The 23311-nt window shown below is 43.6% G+C and overlaps 1 protein-coding gene across 2 annotated transcripts; it reads right to left on the bottom strand.

The window, feature by feature from the left end:
- Positions 1–364: 364 nt before the first annotated feature.
- LOC147122870 (lecithin retinol acyltransferase-like) lies at positions 365–23090 on the bottom strand. 2 transcript variants are annotated; one of them, XM_085961585.1, is made up of 3 exons: positions 22325–23090; positions 16443–16532; positions 745–834 (listed from the first exon to the last, which is right to left on the bottom strand). In XM_085961585.1, the coding sequence occupies exons 1-2, from the start codon at positions 22778–22780 to the stop codon at positions 16467–16469; spliced, it is 522 nt and encodes a 173-aa protein (XP_085817711.1). In that variant the 5' UTR covers positions 22781–23090; the 3' UTR covers positions 745–834; positions 16443–16466. The 2 variants fall into 2 exon arrangements, with proteins under 2 accessions (XP_085817702.1, XP_085817711.1); XM_085961576.1 differs by lacking the exon at positions 16443–16532 and having other exon boundaries at positions 365–834; positions 22325–22942.
- Between the last annotated feature and the right edge of the window lie 221 nt (positions 23091–23311).

Raw genomic sequence — 23311 nt, 5'->3', positions numbered from 1 at the left:
TGCTCTGTTCAAAACACCTGAATTTTAATTATGAATTGAAGACTACTTCATATATCCAAGTTAAACTATATAGAAGAAGAGGTGAAATTGGAAGGATGTTGTGTTTGGTGCATGATTTGCATGTGAACACATACAGATAAAAAAAACGACCTTATTCAGCAAATTTATTTTAAGTGTTTTATTTCTTAATCTGAAAAAAAGTTTTAGGACCCACTGACCACAGTATTTATAGTTGCCAATTTAAAAAACAAAATCCCAAGTGTCAACACTCTGAGCAAATACACAATCTATAAAGGATGCTGTGTGTGTGGCTGTGGGCCAAAACTGAATGGTTAGCATAAGCAAGTAAAAACAAGAATGTAGGTAAAGTGCCAAAACACAAAGTAATTGTTTTTAATTCAGAGTTTCAAACATAGTACATCTTTAGTGTTATGAAGTAAGAAAGTTACATTAAAAAGTTTGTTTTTTTGGAGCCTATTCAGTACAAAAGTTTCCATTAAAAAAGTCAGATTGGCTTACATAGTAAGCTAAATACAGTTTTATTTTGTGTATTGATGGAGCTACATCTCACAAAAAGGCCAACTATTTTACGGAAACAGACGAACATTTATAAATCATGTTTGTACATAATTGGTAAGCTATAAACACATATTTACATTGCATTTGAGGTCGCGGCACGAATTAGCCAGCCATCCATAGGAAGAATGATATGAAGATGGTGGGGAGAGTGGTGGAAGGCCCAAAACCCAGCCAAAAAATCCCAGCCAGCCCTAACGCAGCGGTGACAAAAATACTCCTCTGGTCCCGGATTATAGTCTTCACTGCTTCACAGAACTGCAAAACAAAAATGTAATGTTACTAAAAGATTCAGCTGTGGCAATATAATACCAGTTTAGGGCTCAGATTTACAAAGTTTGGTGGTCAGGTAAAATGCAGGTTTCTGCATGTTTGCATTTTAAATGGGTCAAGAACATGTGAATATGGCCTTTCCTGTACTAAATTCCAAAGGACAATGGCAGCTATCCAAATGGAGTGTTATTATTGAGCAAGTGTTATTTTTAAATATACAGCAAAATAAGTCAACAAACAAAACCCACCCCTCTCTCCCATGAGATCCCGTTGGAGTACTGCAGTCCAGGGATCCTAGTTTGAAGACCTCCAATTTAACTTATGTTGCATGCTGGAACCTGGGTGCTAAGTTAATGTTTCACATGATGCAATGGAGCATTTGGGGAATTCTTTTAAAATACACTTCTATTATAAGCCAATCGACAATAGCCATATCTGCTTTATATACAACACTGCCAAGTTATGCTAGACCTTATGGGATATTTAGTAACACTGCATGTAATCCTCATTGGGAATTGAAAATAGCAAAATAAAAAATAAAAATTAACTCTAGCACAATCCCCTTTTTCTTGTGGTAACTGGAATAAGTTATCAGTGATTCATTTTTCTTTGCTTTTAAAACTAGGCAAATTAGAACCCAAATGTTTTCTATAAATCCACAGTTCAATATTGTAGTTGTATCTAAACCCCATACAAATCTAGTCACTTTGATGTGAACAGAGTCTGTCTACCCTTGATTAGACTACTTGGTTGCCATAGCAAACTAGAGGAAACACAAGGAAGTTCTGAATACAATCCAAAAGTAATTTCTTGCATTTTAATTATATGGCAAAGCAACATTGATTTTATATCTGTGTCTAGGCCTGAAAACATAACTGCATACAAATTTAGCTACTGTTTGATGTGTGCAGAGCCTCCCTATTGTACTTAGTTGCCACATCAAAACAGAGGAAATGAAGCTCTAGATGCAGCTCGTGGGACAATCAAAAAGTTAAATGGGAATGAAATTTCTAAAGTGTGTGCTTGACTCCTTCCTCAAGCAGTGTGTTTGTATGCTTGCAAGGGGAGAGGCGTTAAGGCTGCAATTTACTCAGCAGTGTCAGGATAGTGGCGGGAGAGCTGGTTTCCAGATTCCAGTCCCGAACCCAGCTGCAGCCGCTCTGAGGGATTTTCCCTTGATTGGCCTTGTTAAGCCCGCCCTGCGGGCTTCCCAGCCAATTAACAGGAAGCGAGTCTGATGATGTCATTTGATGACGCGTCATCAGCCGGTTTCCTTAAAGGGACCACAGCCACATGGAGTTTGACAGTTGTGCTGTCAGTGTTTGACAGTATTGGGGTGCTGCAAACACTGACAAGCACTGCACAAAGGTGAATGCTTGCACCCAGGCTCTCCAATTACTCCCTCCATATGCTTATGAAGGGAGTTACAGCACGCAGAGAGGTTCCCTTTCCTTCCAAGGGTGGAGGAGACCTCCCCAGGAGACCAACGCAGCCTGGCTGCACTTTGCACAGGAGGGCAAAAGCAGGGATGTCGTCCGGGTTCCCTGGCTGCAATGGTGCCAGCCTTTCAATGATCTCAGTGGATCACGAAACGTTACTGCAAAGCCACACTCAAACTCACCCTGCTGTGCCACTCATCACATCCCCATCACTCTGCCTTCCATACCCTTCTCCTGCACATCCTTACTCACACCAACTTACCTTGCACCTCCACCCATCCCTCTCTATCTGCATCATCACTTCCCCATCTCACTCACCACCCCTCACACTCACCCTCATCCTACTGCAAGCATACCAACTAACAACACACAAGGGTAGGCACTTGAGAGGTTTTGCCAATGTCCATGTGAAGTTTCTGGTAATGTGTTGTCATACAGTGAAATCTATATTTTTAACATTGCCCCTTATTGGACAGATCTGTGTGCACCTTGAGAGGTGTCTTCCCGAGTTCCAGTGAATGTGGAGACATAACTTCCACTATAGTGATGAATGTGCATGGAATGGCTTGGACATTAAAGGGATGCTTTACGGTGCTGGTGTGGGATAGTGTCAACCTGGCGCATCATGTGGCAGCCAGGGTTTACAGCATCAAGTGAAATAAATTGGCCACGGTGATGCCATCGCTGGCCTACCAGGCAGCAATGTTGTATGGGGCTGATGCTCTGTGTCCTGTGCAGCATCAGGTGATGGTGGAGAAGGTTGTGGAGCCTGATGATATTGGTGTTGGGGCTGATCGTGGAAGGATTCAGAGGACCAAGGTCTGATTTTTTCAAGGGCACTGATGTTGCTGGAATAGATGGCAGCTGAAGTTGAGATGACAGAAGCAATCTGTCAATGGTGAGAGGTTCTTCTAATGAGGTCACACTGGACATACAGTTGCCTCTAAACACTTGCAAGTTAAAGAAATCTCTATAAGTATTACAAATGCAGTAACCAACAGTTTCTGTGCTCTGAAACTGAACACCTGCAACATGGCATCCTTTATACCACTTCTGCAGCTGTCAGCTTATCAGATACATCAGAGCCGGCGTGTTCCCCAAGCAGCGGGTAACCTGTGAGGGAGCACGTAAAATTTGAAAGAAGCCTCAGAATAGCTTTAAATTGGCTGTTAACAAGCCATTTAATGAGCTCAATTGTCTCCCCCGCTGCTTGGTGTCGGGTCAGTTTGTCGCTGACAGACCGGACACCTGGGAGACTCGTGTGGAGGCGGGTTGACAGCGGGTTTCCTACCCGGTAAATCTTTGCTGTTTTGACAGCGGACCCGCCTCCAAACCCGCCCTCTGAGCGCTTGCAAAATTCCAGCCTAAGTGTGGGTGAACACCTCAGGAATAGTGACCAGTTTTAGGGTTTAAATAGAAAGGGAAAAATTAGTAAAAGCACCAGTTTGGAATAGGGCTGATTTTAGAAAGAGGAGGAGTGAGCTAGCCCAGGTGAGGTGTTAAGTGAAATTGGCAAACAGCACTGCAGATCAAGAATAGGATATTTCTAAAAAGATTACAAATAGACAATTGAATTTTATATGAACAAATTATTGCATGTATATGTAAATATCAGTGCAATTTCACCCCATTTTATGACAAAACCTTTAGAAGAAACTCCATAACAATGTCAGTTATGAAATCAATCACTCTACTTAGAAACCAAGTGTGAAATATTAAGTAGCTGATGGCACCTAATTATTTTTTCTTTAGAGAAATGTAATGCTATCTTTACTTTTCAAAATATACGGTATAAATACAATAGGTCATGACCACCTAGAGCAAAATTTCCTTGTCCAAGAAATCCACAAGAACAGGCTGAAGTTTTTTGCCTGCCATTTTTTCCCCTAGGAAAAGCAACTACTTTCCCAAAGGGCTGCCAAGATTAGGAACTCCTTAAGAAGTCACTTGTGCGATCTCTCATCTTAGTCAGTGTGGTACTATACATTAGTGCATTACTGTATGAGGACACAACTATTGACAAATATTTATTTAAGTGCACAGGATGCCAACAGCTTCTTTTAAAGGCCATGCTCCCCATTTGAAATTGGCACATTTTCAGTGATACTCTGGAGTGGCCTCGTACTTGGAAATATTTTGATTTGTGTGACTTTTACATTTACTAAAATTTTTATGCATGCAGCTATTTTTAAATCTCTAAAGAAGAATCTCCTTTAAACCTTACAAATAAAATATTTTTTGAGTTGCAGCTTTATACCTCCTGCTCAATATCAGTTTGCAAATGTAATGTTTGTAGAGTTTAACCACATCCTTGAGTAGTACTAAAAAACCCCAGAATTAATCCACTCTTAATTTAAACAAAACTTTAAAGTATGAAAACCTCAAGACAACTTTTAGCTCTGTTTATTAGCCCATAGACAAGCCTATCCTCTAGACCAAACTGCAAAGCTGAAAATAATCCTAAATTAACAAACTTGATTAAACAAATACTGAAGGACTGAAACAATCTCATCAGGAAAGGAAGCAACTTACCTGTTCAATATTCTGGACACACTACTGAACACTGGCCTCATGGCAGCTAATGAAAATGGGACAATGGGCGTAGCACAGTAAGAGTTCATTTCATTTATCAATGGGACAGTTAGGTAAATGCAATTAGCTGCTGTAGAAGCCATGGAATAGTATAGAAGAGTCCATTCACAAGAAACTAGTGAGCTCCATGGCAGCCAATCGCATGCATTTATCTACTCGTGTCTCCAAGGCAACATACTGCCATGTCCGTGGGGCAGGGCCATCTCTATTTGTTGCACGAGATCACCCACACAGCAACACAATGATTAGTTGCTATTGAATCCACTCTCCATTTGGGTGCATTTTTTATAAATAAAAGAACAGCTGAAGTATAATGAAGAGTCATGTGCATTTTGCAACACACCACAGGTCATTTCTGTGGGCTCTCTGAGCACTAGTGATGATGGCGCTGAACCAACTGTGCACAAGGGCTCCCCAAAACTCTGCAAGTTTATCCAGTAAGTATCAGAGCTATATAGACCAAAGGTCCCAGATTTGATCCCCAGTATGCTAAATGATCTACTCAAACGATTGACAGCCACTGCAGAGGGGAGGGGAGGGGAGGGGGCAAAAGAGAGAGAAAAATCAGTGTTCCTGGTGCCCATGTGAACATCAGGTGAGGAGAGGATTGAGCTTGGCAGTGATGCCCCTGCAGTGGAATAGCCAGTTGACACTCCCCAGCAAGGCTCATATATGATTAATGGCCACAGATGGTGGGTTCCACTCACAACTGTACCACAGCATGGAGTTGATGCCTTCAGGAGAGTAGGGAACAAGAGGTAAAAATAGGTTTTTAAAAAAAGGTAGAAAAGATTGGGCATATACAATTGTTCACAAGTCATGAAAAGTAGTCTTCAGATGCTAAACGATAGAGTACATGTTAGTGACAAACAGATGCATAACTGGTTTCCTGAAGGCCTACTGAGATGCAATGAAAGACTAAATGTTTGCTTGAAGGCTTGGCATGAGCAAACAGTAATTGTGGAACAGGTTGAGACACAAAATGCTGTGGTATGTGTACTTGAGTCATCTACTGGTAAATGGTACTATTGGGGAGCCTCAACTTGGCAGCTTCCACAAGTGTGCAATCTTCTTCCAAACCTATTCCCCGGTCACCTGAGTATTGACCCTAGCTGACACCTCCTGCTGGGTATCCTGCACTGCTGTCCTCTGGGGAAGGTGCCCTGGCATGCCAAGAAGGGAAACCCTCCTCGTATCCACAACGCAGCTACAAGTCCATTTTGCCAAATAATAATTGGAGTGCAGCATTATGCCCTCACTTGCCCACAGAATTTGTTTTGGGCCTCCACGTTGGGTTTTTCACTTCTTTCTCTTCCCCTTGGTAACAACTGGCAAAATATCAATTTGAAACTTGATAAAAGGCTGAACCATGTTTGTTCCCATATGTAGACACTTAGCACCATTGGAACCAATCTCAATGAGGAGACCAGAATCAGGATACACTGGTATTCTGAAACTGCCCATTTCAGAACGCATGAAAAGCCATCAGAAATGCTCAAACTTGTACAGTTAAAGAGACTCATATGTGGTGGAAAAATTAAAATCAGACACTCAGTTTGCAAGACAAAAATCACAATTCTGTTGCAATGAATTTATTGAGGCTTAAAATTGCTGACTATGCTTAATCATTTCATTCTAAAAGTAGTATTAACTTAAACCACTGTATTGTTTAGAATGGTTTAAATAACTGCCATTTGATTCACTGATTTCCTGCACCTAAGACATTTCAGAAAATGTTCTGAAGGTGTAACGGATGTGGTTTCCTTCTGAAATGTGTGCGAACAGAAAACCATGACTGTTCGTCAAAAGGTTCTTTATGAGCCGGAGTCAAAAAGGCAAACCAACAGTTAAAAGTTTGCTGTAATATTAGAAACAAATATATAGACTGAAAACTTCCATGAGGTTAACATGATTTTTATGCGTATGGAACTAAAAGCAAGTAAAACCACATGAACTCTCATTTGCATAATGACTGGGATGTCAGCCAGGTAACTCTACCCTGAGGGGGACACACTCCTTTCTCAGTTCAGCAATGAAACACAGAAAACCCACAGTTCAAAGAAATATGTAATATAAATTAAATGCTACATGTTGAAGCATTTAGTATAGGTTATTCAATTGGTGAAAGACCGGTTTCAGCTTTGCTACTGCCCTGTATACAAAAGAATAGTCCAGTGTTCTGACTCCGAGCCATTTGTTATAGTAACATTCTTCAATGAATTCTACTAACAGTAGTCTAGATTTTCAGCTGAAGCGATGCCAAGGAGCAGGCATAACTCACACAGAATATGGTACAAACTTCAGGAGCTGCTCTGCCGACTCCCGGTCTGCCCCCACCACATCCGCCATTTTCTGCCAGAAGTGACAGAGGGCTCATAATACATCCACCAAAGATGGAATACAATGAGAGGTTCAGTAATAAGGCAGAATACTCAAACGGAGAATAGGTAGCAGATCTCGGCGAGAACAGGAAAAAAAATTAAATAAATCGCCATGAGATTTGAGAGTGTGATAAATAACAAGAATTTTAATTATACTTTGAATGGAGAAAGGTTAGGTGCTGTGGAAGGGCAGAGGAATTTGGAGATTCGGGTTTACAAGATATTAAAAGCAGCAGCTAGAGAGTACAAGGCCATAAAAAAAAAACTCATGGTAGCATTACAGGTTTTATGGCAAGAGGTATAAGAGAAAAGTCAAGATGTAACAGTGAATATATACAAAACCGTAGAAAGACCACAGTTGGAGTACAGTTTGCAGTTTTGGGCTCCAGGCTATCAGATGTATGTTGAGGTGAGAGATGGGCACAACACAGATTTGCCAGGATGCTGCCTGGTGAGGAAATACAAGTACAAAGAAAGAACTGAGATTATGGAGGGATTTGATAGAGGTGTTTAAAATTAGGACGGGATAGAACAGACCAGATAGAAACAATTTTCCAGTGATTGAGGGGTCTAGAACAAGGGGACATAGATAAGAACATAAGAAATAGGAGCAGGAGTAGGCCATACGGCCCCTCGGGCCTGCTCCGCCATTCAATAGGATCATGGCTGATCTGAATCTAGACTCACGTCCACTTCCCTGCCCTCTCCCCGTAACCCCTAATTCCCTTATCTGCTAGGAAAATGTCTGTCTCCATTTTAAATTTATTTAATGTTGCAGCTTCCACAGCTCTCTGGGGTAGCAAATTCCATAGATTTACTACCCTCTGAGTGAAGAAGTTTCTCCTCATCTCAGTTTTGAAAAGGCAGCCCCTTATTCTAAGATTATGCCCCCGAGTTCTAGTCTCACCCATCAGTGGAAACATCCTCACCGCATCCACCCGATCAAGCCCCCTCACAATCTTATATGTTTCGATAAGATCGCCTCTCATTCTTCTGAACTCCAATGAGTAGAGTCCCAACCTACTCAACCTTTCCTCATACGTCAACCCCCTCATCTCTGGAATCAATCGAGTGAACCTTTGCTGAACTGCCTCGAGAGCAAGTATATCTTTTCTTAAATATGGAAACCAAAACTGTACGCAGTATTCCAGGTGTGGCCTCACCAATACCCTGTATAACTGCAGCAAGACTTCCCTGTTTTTATACTCCATCCCCCTTGCAATAAAAGCCAAGATTTCATTGGCCTTCCTGATCACCTGCTGCACCTGCATACTAACTTTTTGTGTTTCATGCACCAGGACCCCCAGATCCCTTTGTACTGTAGCACTTTGCAGTTTCTCTCCACTTGCTCTTTGATTTTTTTCTGCCAAAGTGCATAACCTCACACTTTCCAACATTATATTGCATCTGCCAAATCTCTGCCCACTCACTTAGCCTGTCTATGTCCTTTTGCAGGTTTTTTATGTCCTCCTCACTCACTGCTTTCCCTCCCATCTTTGTATCGTCGGCAAACTTGGATATGTTGCACTCGGTCCCTTCCTCCAAATCGTTAATATAGATTGTAAAGAGTTGGGGTCCCAGCACTGACCCCTGCGGAACACCACTGGTCACTGATTGCCAGCCCGAGAACAAACCATTTATCCCAACTCTTTGTTTTCTGTTAGATAGCCAATCTTCCACCCATGCCAGTATATTACCCCCAATCCCGTGATTTTTTATCTTTATCAGTAAACTTTTGTGTGGAACCTTGTCAAATGCTTTTTGGAAGTCCAAATACACTACATCCACTGGTTCCCCTTTATCCACCCTGTATGTTACATCCTCAAAGAATTCGAGCAAATTTGTCAAACATGACTTCCCCTTCGTAAAACCATGCTGACTCTGTCCTATTAAATTATGTTTATCCAAATGCTCTGTTACTGTATCCTTAATAATGGACTCCAACATTTTGCCAACCACAGATGTTAGGCTAACTGGTCTATCGTTTCCAGCTTTTTGTCTACTTCCCTTCTTAAATAAGGGTGTTACATTAGCAGTTTTCCAATCTGCCGGGACCTTTCCTGAGTCCAGGGAGTTCTGGAAAATGATCACCAATGCATCCACAATCCCTACTGCCACTTCTCTCAAGACCCTAGGATGTAGGCCATCGGGTCCGGGGGATTTATCCGCCTTAAGTCCCATTATTTTACTGAGTACCATCTCCTTAGTGATTTTAATCATGTTTAGCTCCTCCCCCCCCCCCATTGCCCCCTGTTGGGATATTTTTAGTGTCCTCTACTGTAAAGACTGATACAAAATATTTGTTCAGCGTCTTTGCCATCTCCATGTTACCCACCACTAGTTTCCCGGTCCCATCCTCTAAGGGACCAACGTTCACTTTAGCCACCCTTTTTCTTTTTATATAGCTGTAGAAACTCTTGCTATCTGTTTTTATATTTTTTGCTAGTTTACTTTCATAATCTATCTTCCCTTTCTTAATTAATCTTTTAGTTATGGTTTGCTGGCTTTTAAATGCTTCCCAATCTTCTATCCTCCCACTAGATTTGGCTACTTTATATGCCCTTGTTTTCAGTCGAATACTATCCTTTATTACTTTACTAAGCCACGGATGGCTGTCTTTTCTTTTACTCCCCTTTTTCCTCAGTGGAATATATTTATCTTGAAAGATGTGAAATATCTCCTTGAATGTAGACCGCTGCTCTTGTACCGTCTTACACTTTAATCTGTTTTCCCAGTCCACTTTAGTCAATTCTACTCTCATACCTTCATAGTCTCCTTTATTTAAGCTTAGTACGCTGGTTTGAGATCCAACTCTCACCCTCAAACTGAATTTGGAATTCAACCATATTATGGTCACTCATTCCAAGGGAATCCTTTACTAGGACATTTTTTATTAATCCTGTCTCATTACACAGGACCAGATCTAAGGTTGCCTGCCCCCTGGTTGGTTCAGTTACATACTGCTCAAGGAACCCGTCCTTAATACACTCTATGAACTCTTCCTCAATGCTGCCATGCCCAATTTGATTAGTCCAGTCAATATGAAAGTTAAAATCCCCCATGATTATAGCTGTTCCCTTATTACAAGCCCCAACTATTTCCTGATTTATACTCCGACCAACAGAGTTGCAACTGTTAGGAGGCCTATAGATTACGCCCACTAGTGACTTTTTCCCCTTATTATTCTTTATCTCCACCCAAACTGTTTCATTATCCTGATCCTTTGACCCAATATCATTTCTGACTATTGCGGTGATTCCATCCTTGATTAACATAGCAACCCCACCTCCCTTTCCTTCCTGTCTGTCCTTCCTAATTGTCAAATACCCTTGTATGTTTAGTTCCCAGTCATGATTTGGAGGAGTGGCTGCCCCACTCAGGCCCCAGGTAAATGCAAATTGGAGTGCTTTTGAGATAATTGGACCCTCTGCCTGCTTCAGACGGGTGCCTCAGCCACCTAAATATAGTGAGTAGTTAAAATGGCGACCAGTGTGATTACAGCAGGAGTGGGACATCAAGTCAAAAATACTCGTTTTAATGGCCCCTGCACCATACCTGTTGGACAGGATGGGTTTAAAAATCAATCACCATGTCAACATTTAAGAATGGGTTAGATAGGTAGTTGATGGAAAGTGGGGGGAAATAAAGGGATATAGGAACAGGGTAGGCACATGGGAATAGCACTACTGCTCGTGGGGAGGAGAAACAACACAGATTGATTGGGCTTGATGACCAGTTTCCATGTTGTCACTTTATGTAAAGGAGTTAAAATAAATCTAAAAACAAAAAACTGTCAGAAGGGTCTAGCTGATACCTGGTGATGACAATCATTGTGCCGCTATAGTGTCTTTTGCGGGGGGGGGGGGGGGGGGGCGGGGGAAGGAAAGGAGAGGAGAAAGAGAAAGAGAAACAGGAACATGGGGTGGGGAGTCAGGCTTAAACGAGAGGATGAGAGTCAAGCCCAGGATGTCAATCAGGAGCTTTCTTTGCCAAGGGAATAAACATTCTAGAAGGTGACATTGAATGAGCCAGTGGTTAGGTACTCACCAGGAGAGTGGGAGGGTTGGAGGATAGAGGGATAGAAGTTTAGAGGGTTAATTGTTGGCAAGAAAACCAGGTGTGATGTTTGCCAGAAAAGGGACTCAATACATTTGGTCTTGCTGCACTGAGAACGACAGCGATGAATTGCGCAGTGGGTGTGGTGGAGGATGCCTAGTGTAGAATAAAGGGAAGCAATGGGCATCTCCAGGGACTACAGCCTGGAACTGCTGCAGGAGAGGTGGTCAGCAGAGTAGTATCAGGTCAGGTATAGAATGGAGAAGGACCCCATTTCAGAAAACAAATATGAAAAGGGGTGGGGGTAGGGTTGCAAAATTCTGGGAATTTTTAAAAGAGGAAACTTTCCATGGGAATTTTGAATTTTTTTGCACACTGATGGTTTTTGTCTCTGACCCTTATATTATCTTTGTCGTCAAAATAGACATACTCTTCCATACAAATAAAAACAGGCTTTCAAAACTTCATTTAGGTTATAATTTTGAACTTTATTGAACCCCCACAAAAAAGACCCATCTAAAATAAAATAAAAAGAGCATCAGCTTATTTAGCCTGTAATTTGTCCTTATTTTGTCCCTTTGAGTCTTCTACTCATGAGTCTTCTGAGTCTTCTACTCCTCATTGTTCCTCCTGATTCTCTGACTCTGGCTCTGACGTGTCCATTTCCTCCTCTGTGTCAGTGTCTAGCTGTGTGGTGGACACTTCTGTATCTGGCTCAATAAGTTGTAGGTTCGCCCGGATAGCCACCAGTTTCTCCACTCTCTTGTTAGTCAGCCTGTTGCGCACCTTTGTATGCGTATTCCCAAAAAGTGACCAGTTTCGTTCAGAGGCCGCTGATGAAGGTGGGATTTGGAGTATCACCGATGCAATAGGTGACAGGGCCTCAGATGCACAAAGTCCCTTCCACCAGGTATGTGCACTGATATCCCATCCCCATTCCAAAGACCTTGCTTGGTAGAGAACTTTGCCAGACTTCCCAGAACTTTGCCCACATCCAGATTGAGATGGTGTGAGAGGGTAGAAATCACACTGTAAGCGCTGTTGATCTGTTCTCCAGAAAGTATTGGTCTCCCAACATGCTTTGGGTCCAGCATGTATGCTGCAGCATGAATCGGCTTGACACAAAATTCTTGACGCGTCTGTATGAATTGAACAATTGCCTTCTCCTCTGCTTTGAGCAGCAGGGATGTGGGTAGGGCAATGCTGATTTGTTCTTTTAAATCAGTAAAAAGCCTGAGAACATCTGACAAGACAGCGTCATCTCCTTCAATCTGAGCAATTGCAGATGCTACTGGTGAGAGTAGTTTAAAGCTGCTAACCGCTCTCTCCCAAAACACATCATCCAGCAGTATTTTCTTGATGGTGGTTTCCATATCCCCAGACTGGGATATTGCCATTTCTTGCAGCGACTCCTTACCCTCCAGAAGGCTGTTGTACATTATGACAACACCACCCCATCTAGTGTTGTTGGGCAGCTTCAGTGTGGTGTTCTTGTTCTTTGTCATTTGCTTGGAGTTGTAGGTTGCTGCAACTACCTGTTTTCCCCTGACATACTTAACAACTTGCTTGGCTCTCTTGTACAGTGCTTCCATGGTTCTCAAACCCATGATGTCCTTGAGGAGCAGGTTAAGCCCATGAGCTGCGCACCCAATAGACGTACTATGAGGGTAGGCCTCCTCCACTTGAGCCCAAGCAGCCTTCATATTCGCAGCATTGTCAGTAACTACTGCAAAGACCTTTTGTGATCCAAGATCGTTGGATAAATGCTGCTGCATCTTTGTGGCATTCTTTACATATGGCTTTCTACAGTGTTTGCACATGTACACAGTCTTTCCATCTTTAATGCCTGGGGTAAAATGCTTCCACACATCCGACGGTAAACGTGGCATTGTTCTATGCAGAGAAATAAAGGGCATTCATCTGTGTCGAACTGCGGTCGATCAGCACGATTGCAACAGGGTGAGTACATGTTTGCTGATGCTCCATGTGATGGAAGCATGACCTGTACACACACGACGCTACATCACCAATAGTGTATTATTTTGTATGTTTTAAATTGAAGGACAACAGAGTTCAACAAGTAACTGGTTTATTTGGTATAAAGTCTGATTTACTTACTGCATCATCACAACATCAGCAGAAAACAAAATGACTTCCCTCAGGAGCCCTAACCTGGATCTTAAAAAAACTATAGCAGTCTTACAGATGCCTGCAGGCCAATCACAATTCGATATGCAAATATTACAAATAGAGGGAGCTAATCGCTCATCCAACCAATCAGGACACATTTGTTCACAGTCACACACAAAACTTGTAATTATTAAAACAAGCCAAGTAAGAAGATAAACATATATTGATTAAGAAATTCCTTAATAATTAAGATTCCATCTCTGTTAGTAATTTTAAGAGAGGACCTGTGGAAAAAAAAGAAATACAAAAAAAACAATATTATGCTAGCATGTGCTTTTTTGGGCAAAATTCCCAAGCTAAACTTCCCGTGGAAAATTACCGGAAACTTTTCACCCCTTTGCAACCCTAGGTGGGGTATAGATGAGAGGCCAGAGGAAAATTGGGAGATGCCCAGGAAGTAGCAGAGCTTGGGTCCAGAGAAGAAGCCAGTACAGGTAGACTATCCTTTATCCGAAAACCTCGGGACCAGCCATGTTTCGGTTTTCGGAGAATTTCGGATTTCGGAAGGTGGGGGTCCGCGGGGGGTCGTGCGCACGACCCCCCGCCGGCCCCGACCCCCGACGACCCCCCGCCGGCCCCGACCCCTGCCGACCCCCCCGCGGACCCCCGCCGGCCCCAACCCCCGCCGACCCCCCCGCCGGCCCCGACCCCCGCCGACCCCCCCGCAGACCCCGACCCCCGCCGACTTACTGTCGGGGTCGGCGGGGGGGTCGGGGCGTCGGCGGGGGGTTGTGCGAATGACTTACGCTGATGCTCAGCGTAAGTCGGGGTCGGCGGGGGTCCGCGGGGGGGGGGTCGGCGGGGGTCGGGGATGGCGGGGGTCCGCGGGGGGTCGTGCGCACGACTTACGCTGACCCTCTGCTCAGCGTAAGTCGTGCGCACGACTTACGCTGAACGAAAAATCCTTCGGTTTTTAGAGGGTTTCGGTTTTCGGAAGTTCGGATAAAGGGTAGTCTACCTGTATATTATAACTTGGTAGTGTAGGAGGAGAGTTTGCTTCAAACACCTGCAGTTAGATTTGTGCTCTAGAACTATGCAACATCCTGATCTGTGAATCACACTATGCTGGCTCTTGGGTGGAGTACAAGGTGGGATGAAAGAGTAAATAATTGACTTGTTGCATCTTGCCAAATGGCATGCACTTTTTATTACTCAAGCATGACTAAGATTACCATTACTTCTACTGAAATTATGGGAATTCTGGCTTGTTATGCCACTGCTCATTTCAAGAGGCAATAATCCTAACAGAAATTTAAGTTGTCTGGACCCCACACTCTGGAAATCCTCCTCTAAAGCTCTGCACCTTACCTCCTTTAAACCCCCCCCCCCCTTAAAACCCACCTCTCTACAAAGCTTCTGGTGATCCCTCCCAATATCTCCTGTTCCCAGCATCCATTTTTGTTTGGTTATGCTTCTGTGAAGCATCTTTGTGTTTGACATTAAAACGGTGCTATAGACGTAGAAGCTGTTGCTTTACATAGCTGGGGGCGAAAGGAAGACTAAAAGGAACAGGAATTAAACATTACAGTCATCACCTCAGCTCTATTAACCAAAAACTCAGAATACTAGTGTACTATGATAGTTTAATTGAAGGGGTTGTAGAGCAGCTTCATCCCAGTTTATGGCTCTTTTGCAGCCCAGAAACAGGCAGAGGCTTATAATGCAGCACTAGCATAGCCAGGACTACTGCTCATTGGGCTGCCAAGTGCCCTGTTGTAACGTCCATTATCCTGCAAGGTTATAAATAAAAACAGAACATGCTGGAAATACTCAGCAGGTCAAGCAGCATCTGTGGCGAGAGAAACGGAGTTAACGTTTCTGGTCGATTACCTTTCGTCAGAACTGTGACTATACTTCATGGGCTGGGAAGTGCTTTTGGAATACACACACGAAGCAGGTGAGGTAACTCACCATGCATAAGGACTTGGAAAATCTTCCCCAATATTAGTATCACAGTTAAGACCAATCCTATCCTTATCCAATGTTCACATTTGCTGGCAATCAGGAATGGGAACTACGGCTGATCTTTCCCTTGCCCTAGTCCAGGCATGCAGGGACCAATTGTGGTCCACCAATGCATCTTGGTGGAGATCAGCTAATTCAGTGCAGGGATCAGTTACGTGAGCTTCCTGGTTTGTATGGCTCACTACCATATCAGGTAATAGATTTCTACTGAGCAAATCAAGCTGTAATTCATGATTTCTATTCCAAGTCTTAATTCACAGGTGTTATTGTATTGTGTGTGTGTCAGAGAGCTATTAAATGTAATAGGACACCTACCTGTGTAGAGATCATTTAGTCACAAGGATTTTTCTTTTTCTTTTACAAAAAGGGTTAATTAGTAGCTCCACTGATGGCAAATGCAATGAGCGATAAGAGGTCAACCCCAACAGAAGAGGAACATCTCAGGTTCCATTAGTAGTCTGTGTAGAGTTACTAACCTACACTTGCTCCCCGTCACACATTGCAGTGAATCCAAGTTGCTCAAATTCCCGCCACCCCACCCATGTCCTGCCCCTTTACTTCAATCTTCTCCAACTTTACATCATATCCTAGCCCAACACTAACCCCCTATACATCCCTCTCCTCCAGCCCGAATATCTGGACTCTCCACTTCTCTATCTCCCTTTTCATCTTTAAAAGACTGCTCAAAACCTCTCTCTTGACCAAACTGCCAATCACCTTCTCTGGCTGTCCCACAAAGGCTCAATTCCTGCTCTTTCCCCACCCCCCCACAACTCTGGTGCCTTGTGACATTTTTCCACGTAAAAGACATTTTATAGATACTTGTTGTTGTCACAACCAAAGTACCAGGGCGAAGTGTACAAATGGTTTTGACGACCCCAAGCGAAGTCTCTCGACTTCTGCTGGAAGTGTGCATGCATGACAGCATCAGACTCTTCTATAATGCAGTAGATGGTTGAATGACACTCACTGTATCAGCTCAGTTGAAAAGTAGTTACTTAGGTGAAATTCTGAAGGGTTTCCAGTGGCTGTGGAACCAAACCTCCTCATGAATCACTGCCTTAAAAGAAACAGGTAGAGAAAAAGAGAAGAAACAACTTATGAAGAAACTTACAAATGTTTCAGCAACTATGATATCAGGGCACCTGGTTTGAAGATACTGAACAACAAAAAGTGGGAGCCAAATTAACAAATGCTTGGAAGCCAGAGTGCTTCTACAATCTGGTTATTTGCACCGTCAGGTCAACCTACTCATACTACTGGGATCCAAATCAGTTCCTTTGATGTCATCAGCACTCATTTCTTCGAAAAATGTCATTGTAAGCCTCATAATCAGAAGAGACCCCCATAAACACCTCCAGCCCCAGGGCTACCTGCTGAGTAGACAAACTCAACGACGCACAATGACGACAGGGACTTGTAACCTTTGCAGCAATTCATCTCTTACCCCTCCCCGCCTACCCCCCATCCCACCCTGCATCCTCCAGAAACCCCAAAACCAGGGATGACCCCAGCCACAGATGACCATGAACCCCACACCCTAATGTACAGAACTGTATAGCTATGGATGACCATCATTTCTCTTACATGCAGGGATTGTGAGTATGTATCCTGCATGCACTTCTGAAACCATGTCTTAAGAACATGTAAACATCTTACATAATAAACAAGGATTTTTTTAAATTAAAGAATGTTTTTCCTAATTAAAAAAGTACATATTTTGAATTTTGCAGAAATTTTCGCTTAAATGTTTTCAGATTAATTTAGGGCAAAAAAAACCTCCTGATAAAGTAACAACCATTTTGATGAATATTAGTTAGTGCCCAACTAAAAGAAACAGCTGCTAATGATTAGCCCCTGACCTCATGTTACATTGCATTAATTTAAATAATGTCATTAACCTTTTCACATACAATTAAGCAAGCTCTTTATAAAAGTACCAACTAAAAATGCAATGAATGTTTAGTTAGAATTTGAAGAAAATGTCTGTCTACCAATTCGTTTTTTTTTCTACTGTCATGTCGCAGTTGAAAGATTTGTAAACATTTATTCAATGCAGTGTGAGTGGGATTGTAGAGCTCCCACTACTGCTGGTTCATTACACCATCAAAATTCTTATTTTCGGTCTATGCATTTCACTTACTAGTAAAAGCAGAGTAATACTTGGCCTTCACTAGTAAGTAAACAATCTACAATTTGCCCAGGGCTTTCTGGTTCATGGAAGTGTTTGTTCCAGTACTCCACACTTAATTAGAACTCCTGAATAAAAAAGTGAGTTACCTCTAAACAAGAAGAAACCAGTATTTTCAGCAGATTTATTGAATCTCAGACTTAAATCTATCACCATATTGGGTGAGCATTAACAAAAAAATTGCAAGGGCAGTCAAATTTGAGGTGTACACCAATTGGAAACTAGACAGGTTTATACATTTGGCAAATTGTTTATGTAGGGTTTCCCCACAGGTTTGTCATCTCCTGCTTCCCCACAAGTTTGTCATCTCCTGCTTCCCCACAAGTTTGTCATCTCCTGCTTCCCCACAAGTTTGTCATCTCCTGCTTCCCCACAGGTTTGTCATCTCCTGCTTCCCCACCCAATCGGACTTCAGACTGCTTTGTCCTGAATGGTGTTGAGCTTCTTAAGTGTTGTTGGAACTGCACCCATCCAGGCAAGTGGAGAGTATTCCATCACATTCCTGACTTGTACCTTGTAGATGGTGGAAAGGCTTTAGGGAATCAGGAAATGAGACACTCATCGCAGAATACCCAGCCTCTGACCTGCTCTTGTAGCCACAGTATTTATGTGGCTGGTCCAGTTAAGTTTATGGCCAATGGTGACCCCCAGGATGTTTATGGTGGGGGATTCAGCGATGATAATGCCGTTGAATGTCAAGGGGCAGTAGTTAGACTCTCTCTTGTTGGAGATGGTCATTGCCAGGCACTTAAGTGGCAAGTAACATTTGCACAACACATCAGCCCAAGCCTGAATGTCATCCAGGTCTTGGTGCATGCGGGCATGGACTGCTTCATTATCTGAGGGGTTGTGAATGGAACTGAACACTGTGCAATCATCAGCGAACATCCCCATTTCTGACCTTATGATGGAGGGAGGGTCATTGATGAAGCAGCTGAAGATGGTTGGGCCTAGGACACTGCCCTCAGGTTCTTACTGCAAAACAGCTCTGAAACCAGTCCATTGGAAAAGTTAGCCACACATGTGCTAAAAATCAGCATTTGGAGCCACTACTTTATGATTACCTGTCTGACCAAAGTTGACCCAGGATTAAAGCGAGACTTCCTCAGGCAGAAGGTGGGAGCCAAATGGTTTGGTTATGTATATTAGCTGAATTATAGCTGGTTACAATAGATGACTAATTCATAGGTCTAGAGCAGCAGTGATACCCACCCTGCTGTATGCCTCAGAGACATGGACCATGTACAGCAGGCACCTCAAAGCACTGGAGAGGTACCACCAACACTGCCTCCGCAAGATCCTGCAAATCCATTGGCAGGATGATATACCTATCAATTCATCCAATGAAAAGCGACGAGTTAAGAAAGTAACTATAGGTTTTTATTGGCTAAATAACAGAGCCCACCCTCGTGGGTGATCGGATCCAACAAGGAGGAATGCCAGCCAGTCGACCACCTTTATACCTGGGCAGGTAGGTGGAGCCATGGGCGGAGTCAGCAGTGGTCAGCCCAGGTATAACAGCGTGACAAGAGGCGACCTCGTATAGTGATACAACAGTGTGAACAGTGATAACCATAGAGTAACGATATAACAGTGATAACTATAGTGTAACGATAGTGAACGATAAAAGTGGTTTACCACACAGGATAAGCGCACCAACGTCAGTGTTCTTGCTCAGGCCAACATCCCCAGCATCGAAGCTTTGACCACGCTCAATCAGCTCCGATGGACGGGTCACATCGTCCGCATGCCCGATACGAGACTCCCAAAACAGGCGCTCTACTCGGAGCAACATGGCCAGAGAGCCCCAGGTGGGCAGAGGAAACACTTCAAGGACACCCTCAAAGCCTCCTTGAAAAAGTGTAACATCCCCACCGACACCTGGGAATCCCTGGCCTAAGACCGCACAAAGTGGAGGAGAAACATCCGGGAAGGCGCCAAACACCTTGAGTCTCTTCGCCGGGAGCAAGCGGAAGTCAAGCACAGGCAGCGCAAGGAGCGCACGTCAACCCAAGCACCCCACCCACCCGCCCCTTCAACCACCATCTGCCCCACCTGTGACAGAGACTGTAGGTCCCACATTGGACTCATCAGTCACCTGCAAACTCATTTTTAACGTGGAAGCAAGTCATCCTCGGTTCCGAGGGACTGCCTAAGAGAGAGAGAGGAGAAGAGTGTACTTCCTCAGTAGGATAGGACACTTCATGCATGGCCAAGTTACAGACTTAGGTTAAAATCCCATCAATGTTTGACATGAACCTCCCAGGCTGCATGTCACCTTCAACTAGGTCTTCCTCCTCCAAGGGTTGACACTGTTCTCTTGGTCCTTGGACTCCATGGCTACTCCTTGCTGGATGATGACATTGTGCAATAAGCAACAGACAGATGATTTGAGAGACCTTCTCATGTACCCTTCAGTATATCTGCATCAGCATGCAAATGGTATGGTCCACTGGAATTTGGATAGAGACACAGGCTGCAGTCTATCAGTGTTCCACATTGATCAGTGGGTTTCTCAAAATGGTGTCAATAGCCAGAAACCCAGTAAATATAATTAATCCCCTAACAGCTACTGGTCCACTCTGTCTGCTCTTTCAAATAGTGAAGAAACAATGGATTGCCACAAAGTGAAGGAATTGTGGCGATTTCTAGGATACTGTGCATTCACTTGCACGATTGCATATAATGTTGCATTCCAATTCTTATGGTCCAACAATGTTTAGTATCCTTTCCTATTCTCCCACCCATAAGGTTATTGTTAGGGGCCTGGGTGACATGTGCACCAATGAAGACCTACATGTTTCAGAAACTGCCACCTGATTAAGTGCTGTTGCTGACTCTCTCCGTTGGGAAAAGTATAATGTTTCCCCTGGCAAACAAGGCTCTGGTCATGTGTTTGATGAATTAGTCCATCAAAGACGAGTCTGAAAAATGTATCCAATTATGGTATGGAAAGACCTAGTAGCATAGAAAATGTAGTGCTGTGATCATAGCCAAAGGCAAAACTCTCCTTGTAGTGGAGCATGTGTGGAAGGTTGTGTTTAAGAAAATGGCATATCGTCATCCATGATTCATGGACCAAAAAGACAAATCTCTTCAGGCATGTGACCCTGGGATGAGCAAGTGTCACATGCAATTGGAATGTCTGTCTCCTACATAGGAATGTTCAAAGGGAATTCCCAGGTGAAAGAAAACAAATTGTTGACTTGTGTGGAACCAATTTGCATTTGATAGGCTTACATTAGGAACTCTAATGAGCCTCATCTACTCTTTGGAAGGCCTCACTTAGAATTATTTCATACAGTAGTTGAACTCAGAGCCTGTGATTCTGGTGCTTGGGCCCAGTGTTTGGTTTCAGCAATGTGTGCTCCTGGAATGCAACACTATATGCAATCAGTTTGGTCTGAGCCAGATGAAGTTTCAGTCTTTCAACAGGTACATAGATATCAACAACAACATCCTGCTGGAGACCATCCCCGTTTGGGTAGTCATATAGCCAAACAGCATTTAGTATTCCTCTAAGAATTTCAACAAACGGTGCAGAACAACTGGTGCTTTATTCAAGAAAAACAAAAGCTTTACAGAAGAGACAGATAAAAGTAGAAGTGGACAAAGAGATAAAGAGGAGAAAGAGAAAGACCGAGAGACAGAGACATCCGATGCATTTTAATACTTTAATTACAAAATATGCTGCAGTTTGGGAGGGAGAAGAAACATTTGTGCTTTGGGATCCTCTGGGACAGTAAAGTTACATCAGTCTGTGAATGGGGCGGCTTATATTTATTACAGCACCAACCCAGATCAATTGCTTTTCGCCAATCCATCATTTGTCTATTGTCAATTACTCAGATATTCTTGACATTTTTAAATAATCAGTACCAATAGCCAATACTGGCCCCCAATGCAACTATTTTCTACAGAATATTTCCATGTCACAAACCAAAGAAAAAAGGTCTATTATTTGCCCCATCTCATCTGAAGATGCGGACCTGGACAAAAAAAACCACTGCTTTAGTATGGCCTGGAAAAGGGCATTGTGCAAGAATGGACACGGTGTTCCGGACCTACCCAAAACTATCGCCGATTTTCCTAGTTTTCTTACCATTTCGACCCCAAAATCTTTAGAATTTCCCTATTGAATAGATTTGTGTCTAAACGTGCAAAGAGTTTGCAGGATGTGCTGCACTGGCACCCGGTCTCTGTTTGGTGCATGTGTGGTCAATATTGAAGTTTTCGCTGACTCCATTACCACCCCAAAGTGGGATCTCGGAGTCATTACATACTGGCAATAGGAGCATTCAAGGATATTTGAGAAGCCATTTTAAGAGTACATGTCACTTTAAATTCAAAATTAAAGCATGTGCCGTCACAAATTAGATTTACAAGAGAAAAGTTACACTTATTGCATCGAGAATGGGCTACCTTTCATTGGTTCCCCAAAACCACATCTTGTAAGGAATAGACTAAATTTCTTAATTTTAATTAAAACCTAGCTTGCTGATCCAAATAAGTAGTCTAGACTATAAGCTAAAACAATGAGCTTTGCAAGAATAAGTATGATATATAATTAAAATGCATGTTATATTAGGAGCTTAAAGATACCGAACATGAAGGACGATGCTCAGATCCCAAGTGTCCACAAGCATGCACTGGAACTTTACCTGGTCAGTCTGGATGCTCACCGCGGTGCCATATCTACAGTAAGTAACAAAATGTTCACAGTTGTTCCACAACAGGCTGTACTCTGTGCTTCCCACCAGTTTCTCGGCTCTCCTTGCAACCTCTTCATTGGGGAGTGCCGGTTTCTTACACAGTGTGTCCATGTGGTTCGCTATAATGCAGGCTCCGTACGCAAAATCCTCCACCGAGTCCACTCTGATACTAGCGTTCCTGGAGATGACGCCCAAGATGAGCCGCTGGTTCGTCACAACGTCGCGGATGACCTTTTTGTCATCGGTAAACACAGGCAGGATGTCGGGCATCAGATGAGCAACCTTTTCGTCTCCCAGATAAATGCCAAAGTGCGTGAATAGCGTCCGTGGCACTTCCAACAGATCCCCTCTTTTGAGCGAGGCTATCTCGCAGTAGTTTGCATTCCTGTCCGATTCGGAAGCCATTCCCTCAGCAACAGCAGTTGTTATTTATTCCCCAACACCCTGCCTTGCAAACGCTCCGTGTTTGAGGTCCATCCGCAGCCTCCGCGCGCCTTTTATACTCGCAGCCCGGCGCGTGGCCACACCAAAACACAAAAGCTGATTGGCTGCCGGCGGGATTTCAGCGCCTGCCATTGGTGGCGGGACCTGTTCCATTCGAGCCTGCAAGAGGAGCTCAGCGCATGCTCGGCGGGACAGGAAACCTCGACTGAGCTGTCGGTGCAGACAGAGGGTCCACACACACAGCATCGGCAGACAGAGGGTCCACACACGGCATCGGCAGACAGAGGGTCCACACACACAGCATCGGCAGACAGAGGGTCCACACACGGCATCGGCAACCAGAGAACACACACACACAGCATCGGCAGAGGGTCCACACACGGCATCGGCAACCAGAGAACACACACGGCATCGGCAGACAGAGGGCCCACACACAGCATCGGCAGACAGAGGGTCCACACACAGAGCATCGGCAATCAGAGAACACACACA

Source organism: Somniosus microcephalus, chromosome 2 (genome assembly GCF_052327205.1).
Source record: "Somniosus microcephalus isolate GS21.2 chromosome 2, FLI_Smic_1.0, whole genome shotgun sequence".
Taxonomy (NCBI): domain Eukaryota; kingdom Metazoa; phylum Chordata; class Chondrichthyes; order Squaliformes; family Somniosidae; genus Somniosus; species Somniosus microcephalus.
Note: the sequence above shows the minus strand (reverse complement) of the source record. Positions and strands in the feature narration are given on the sequence as shown.

Bases quoted from the DNA above. Each gene is read 5' to 3' on its own strand.
- LOC147122870 (XM_085961576.1), bottom strand. From the start codon at position 22,780: ATGGCTTCCGAATCGGACAGGAATGCAAACTACTGCGAGATAGCCTCG. The intron at 835-22,324 runs GTAAAGTTCCAG...TTTGTTTTGCAG, and splicing joins TGAGCATCCAGACTGACCAG to TTCTGTGAAGCAGTGAAGAC.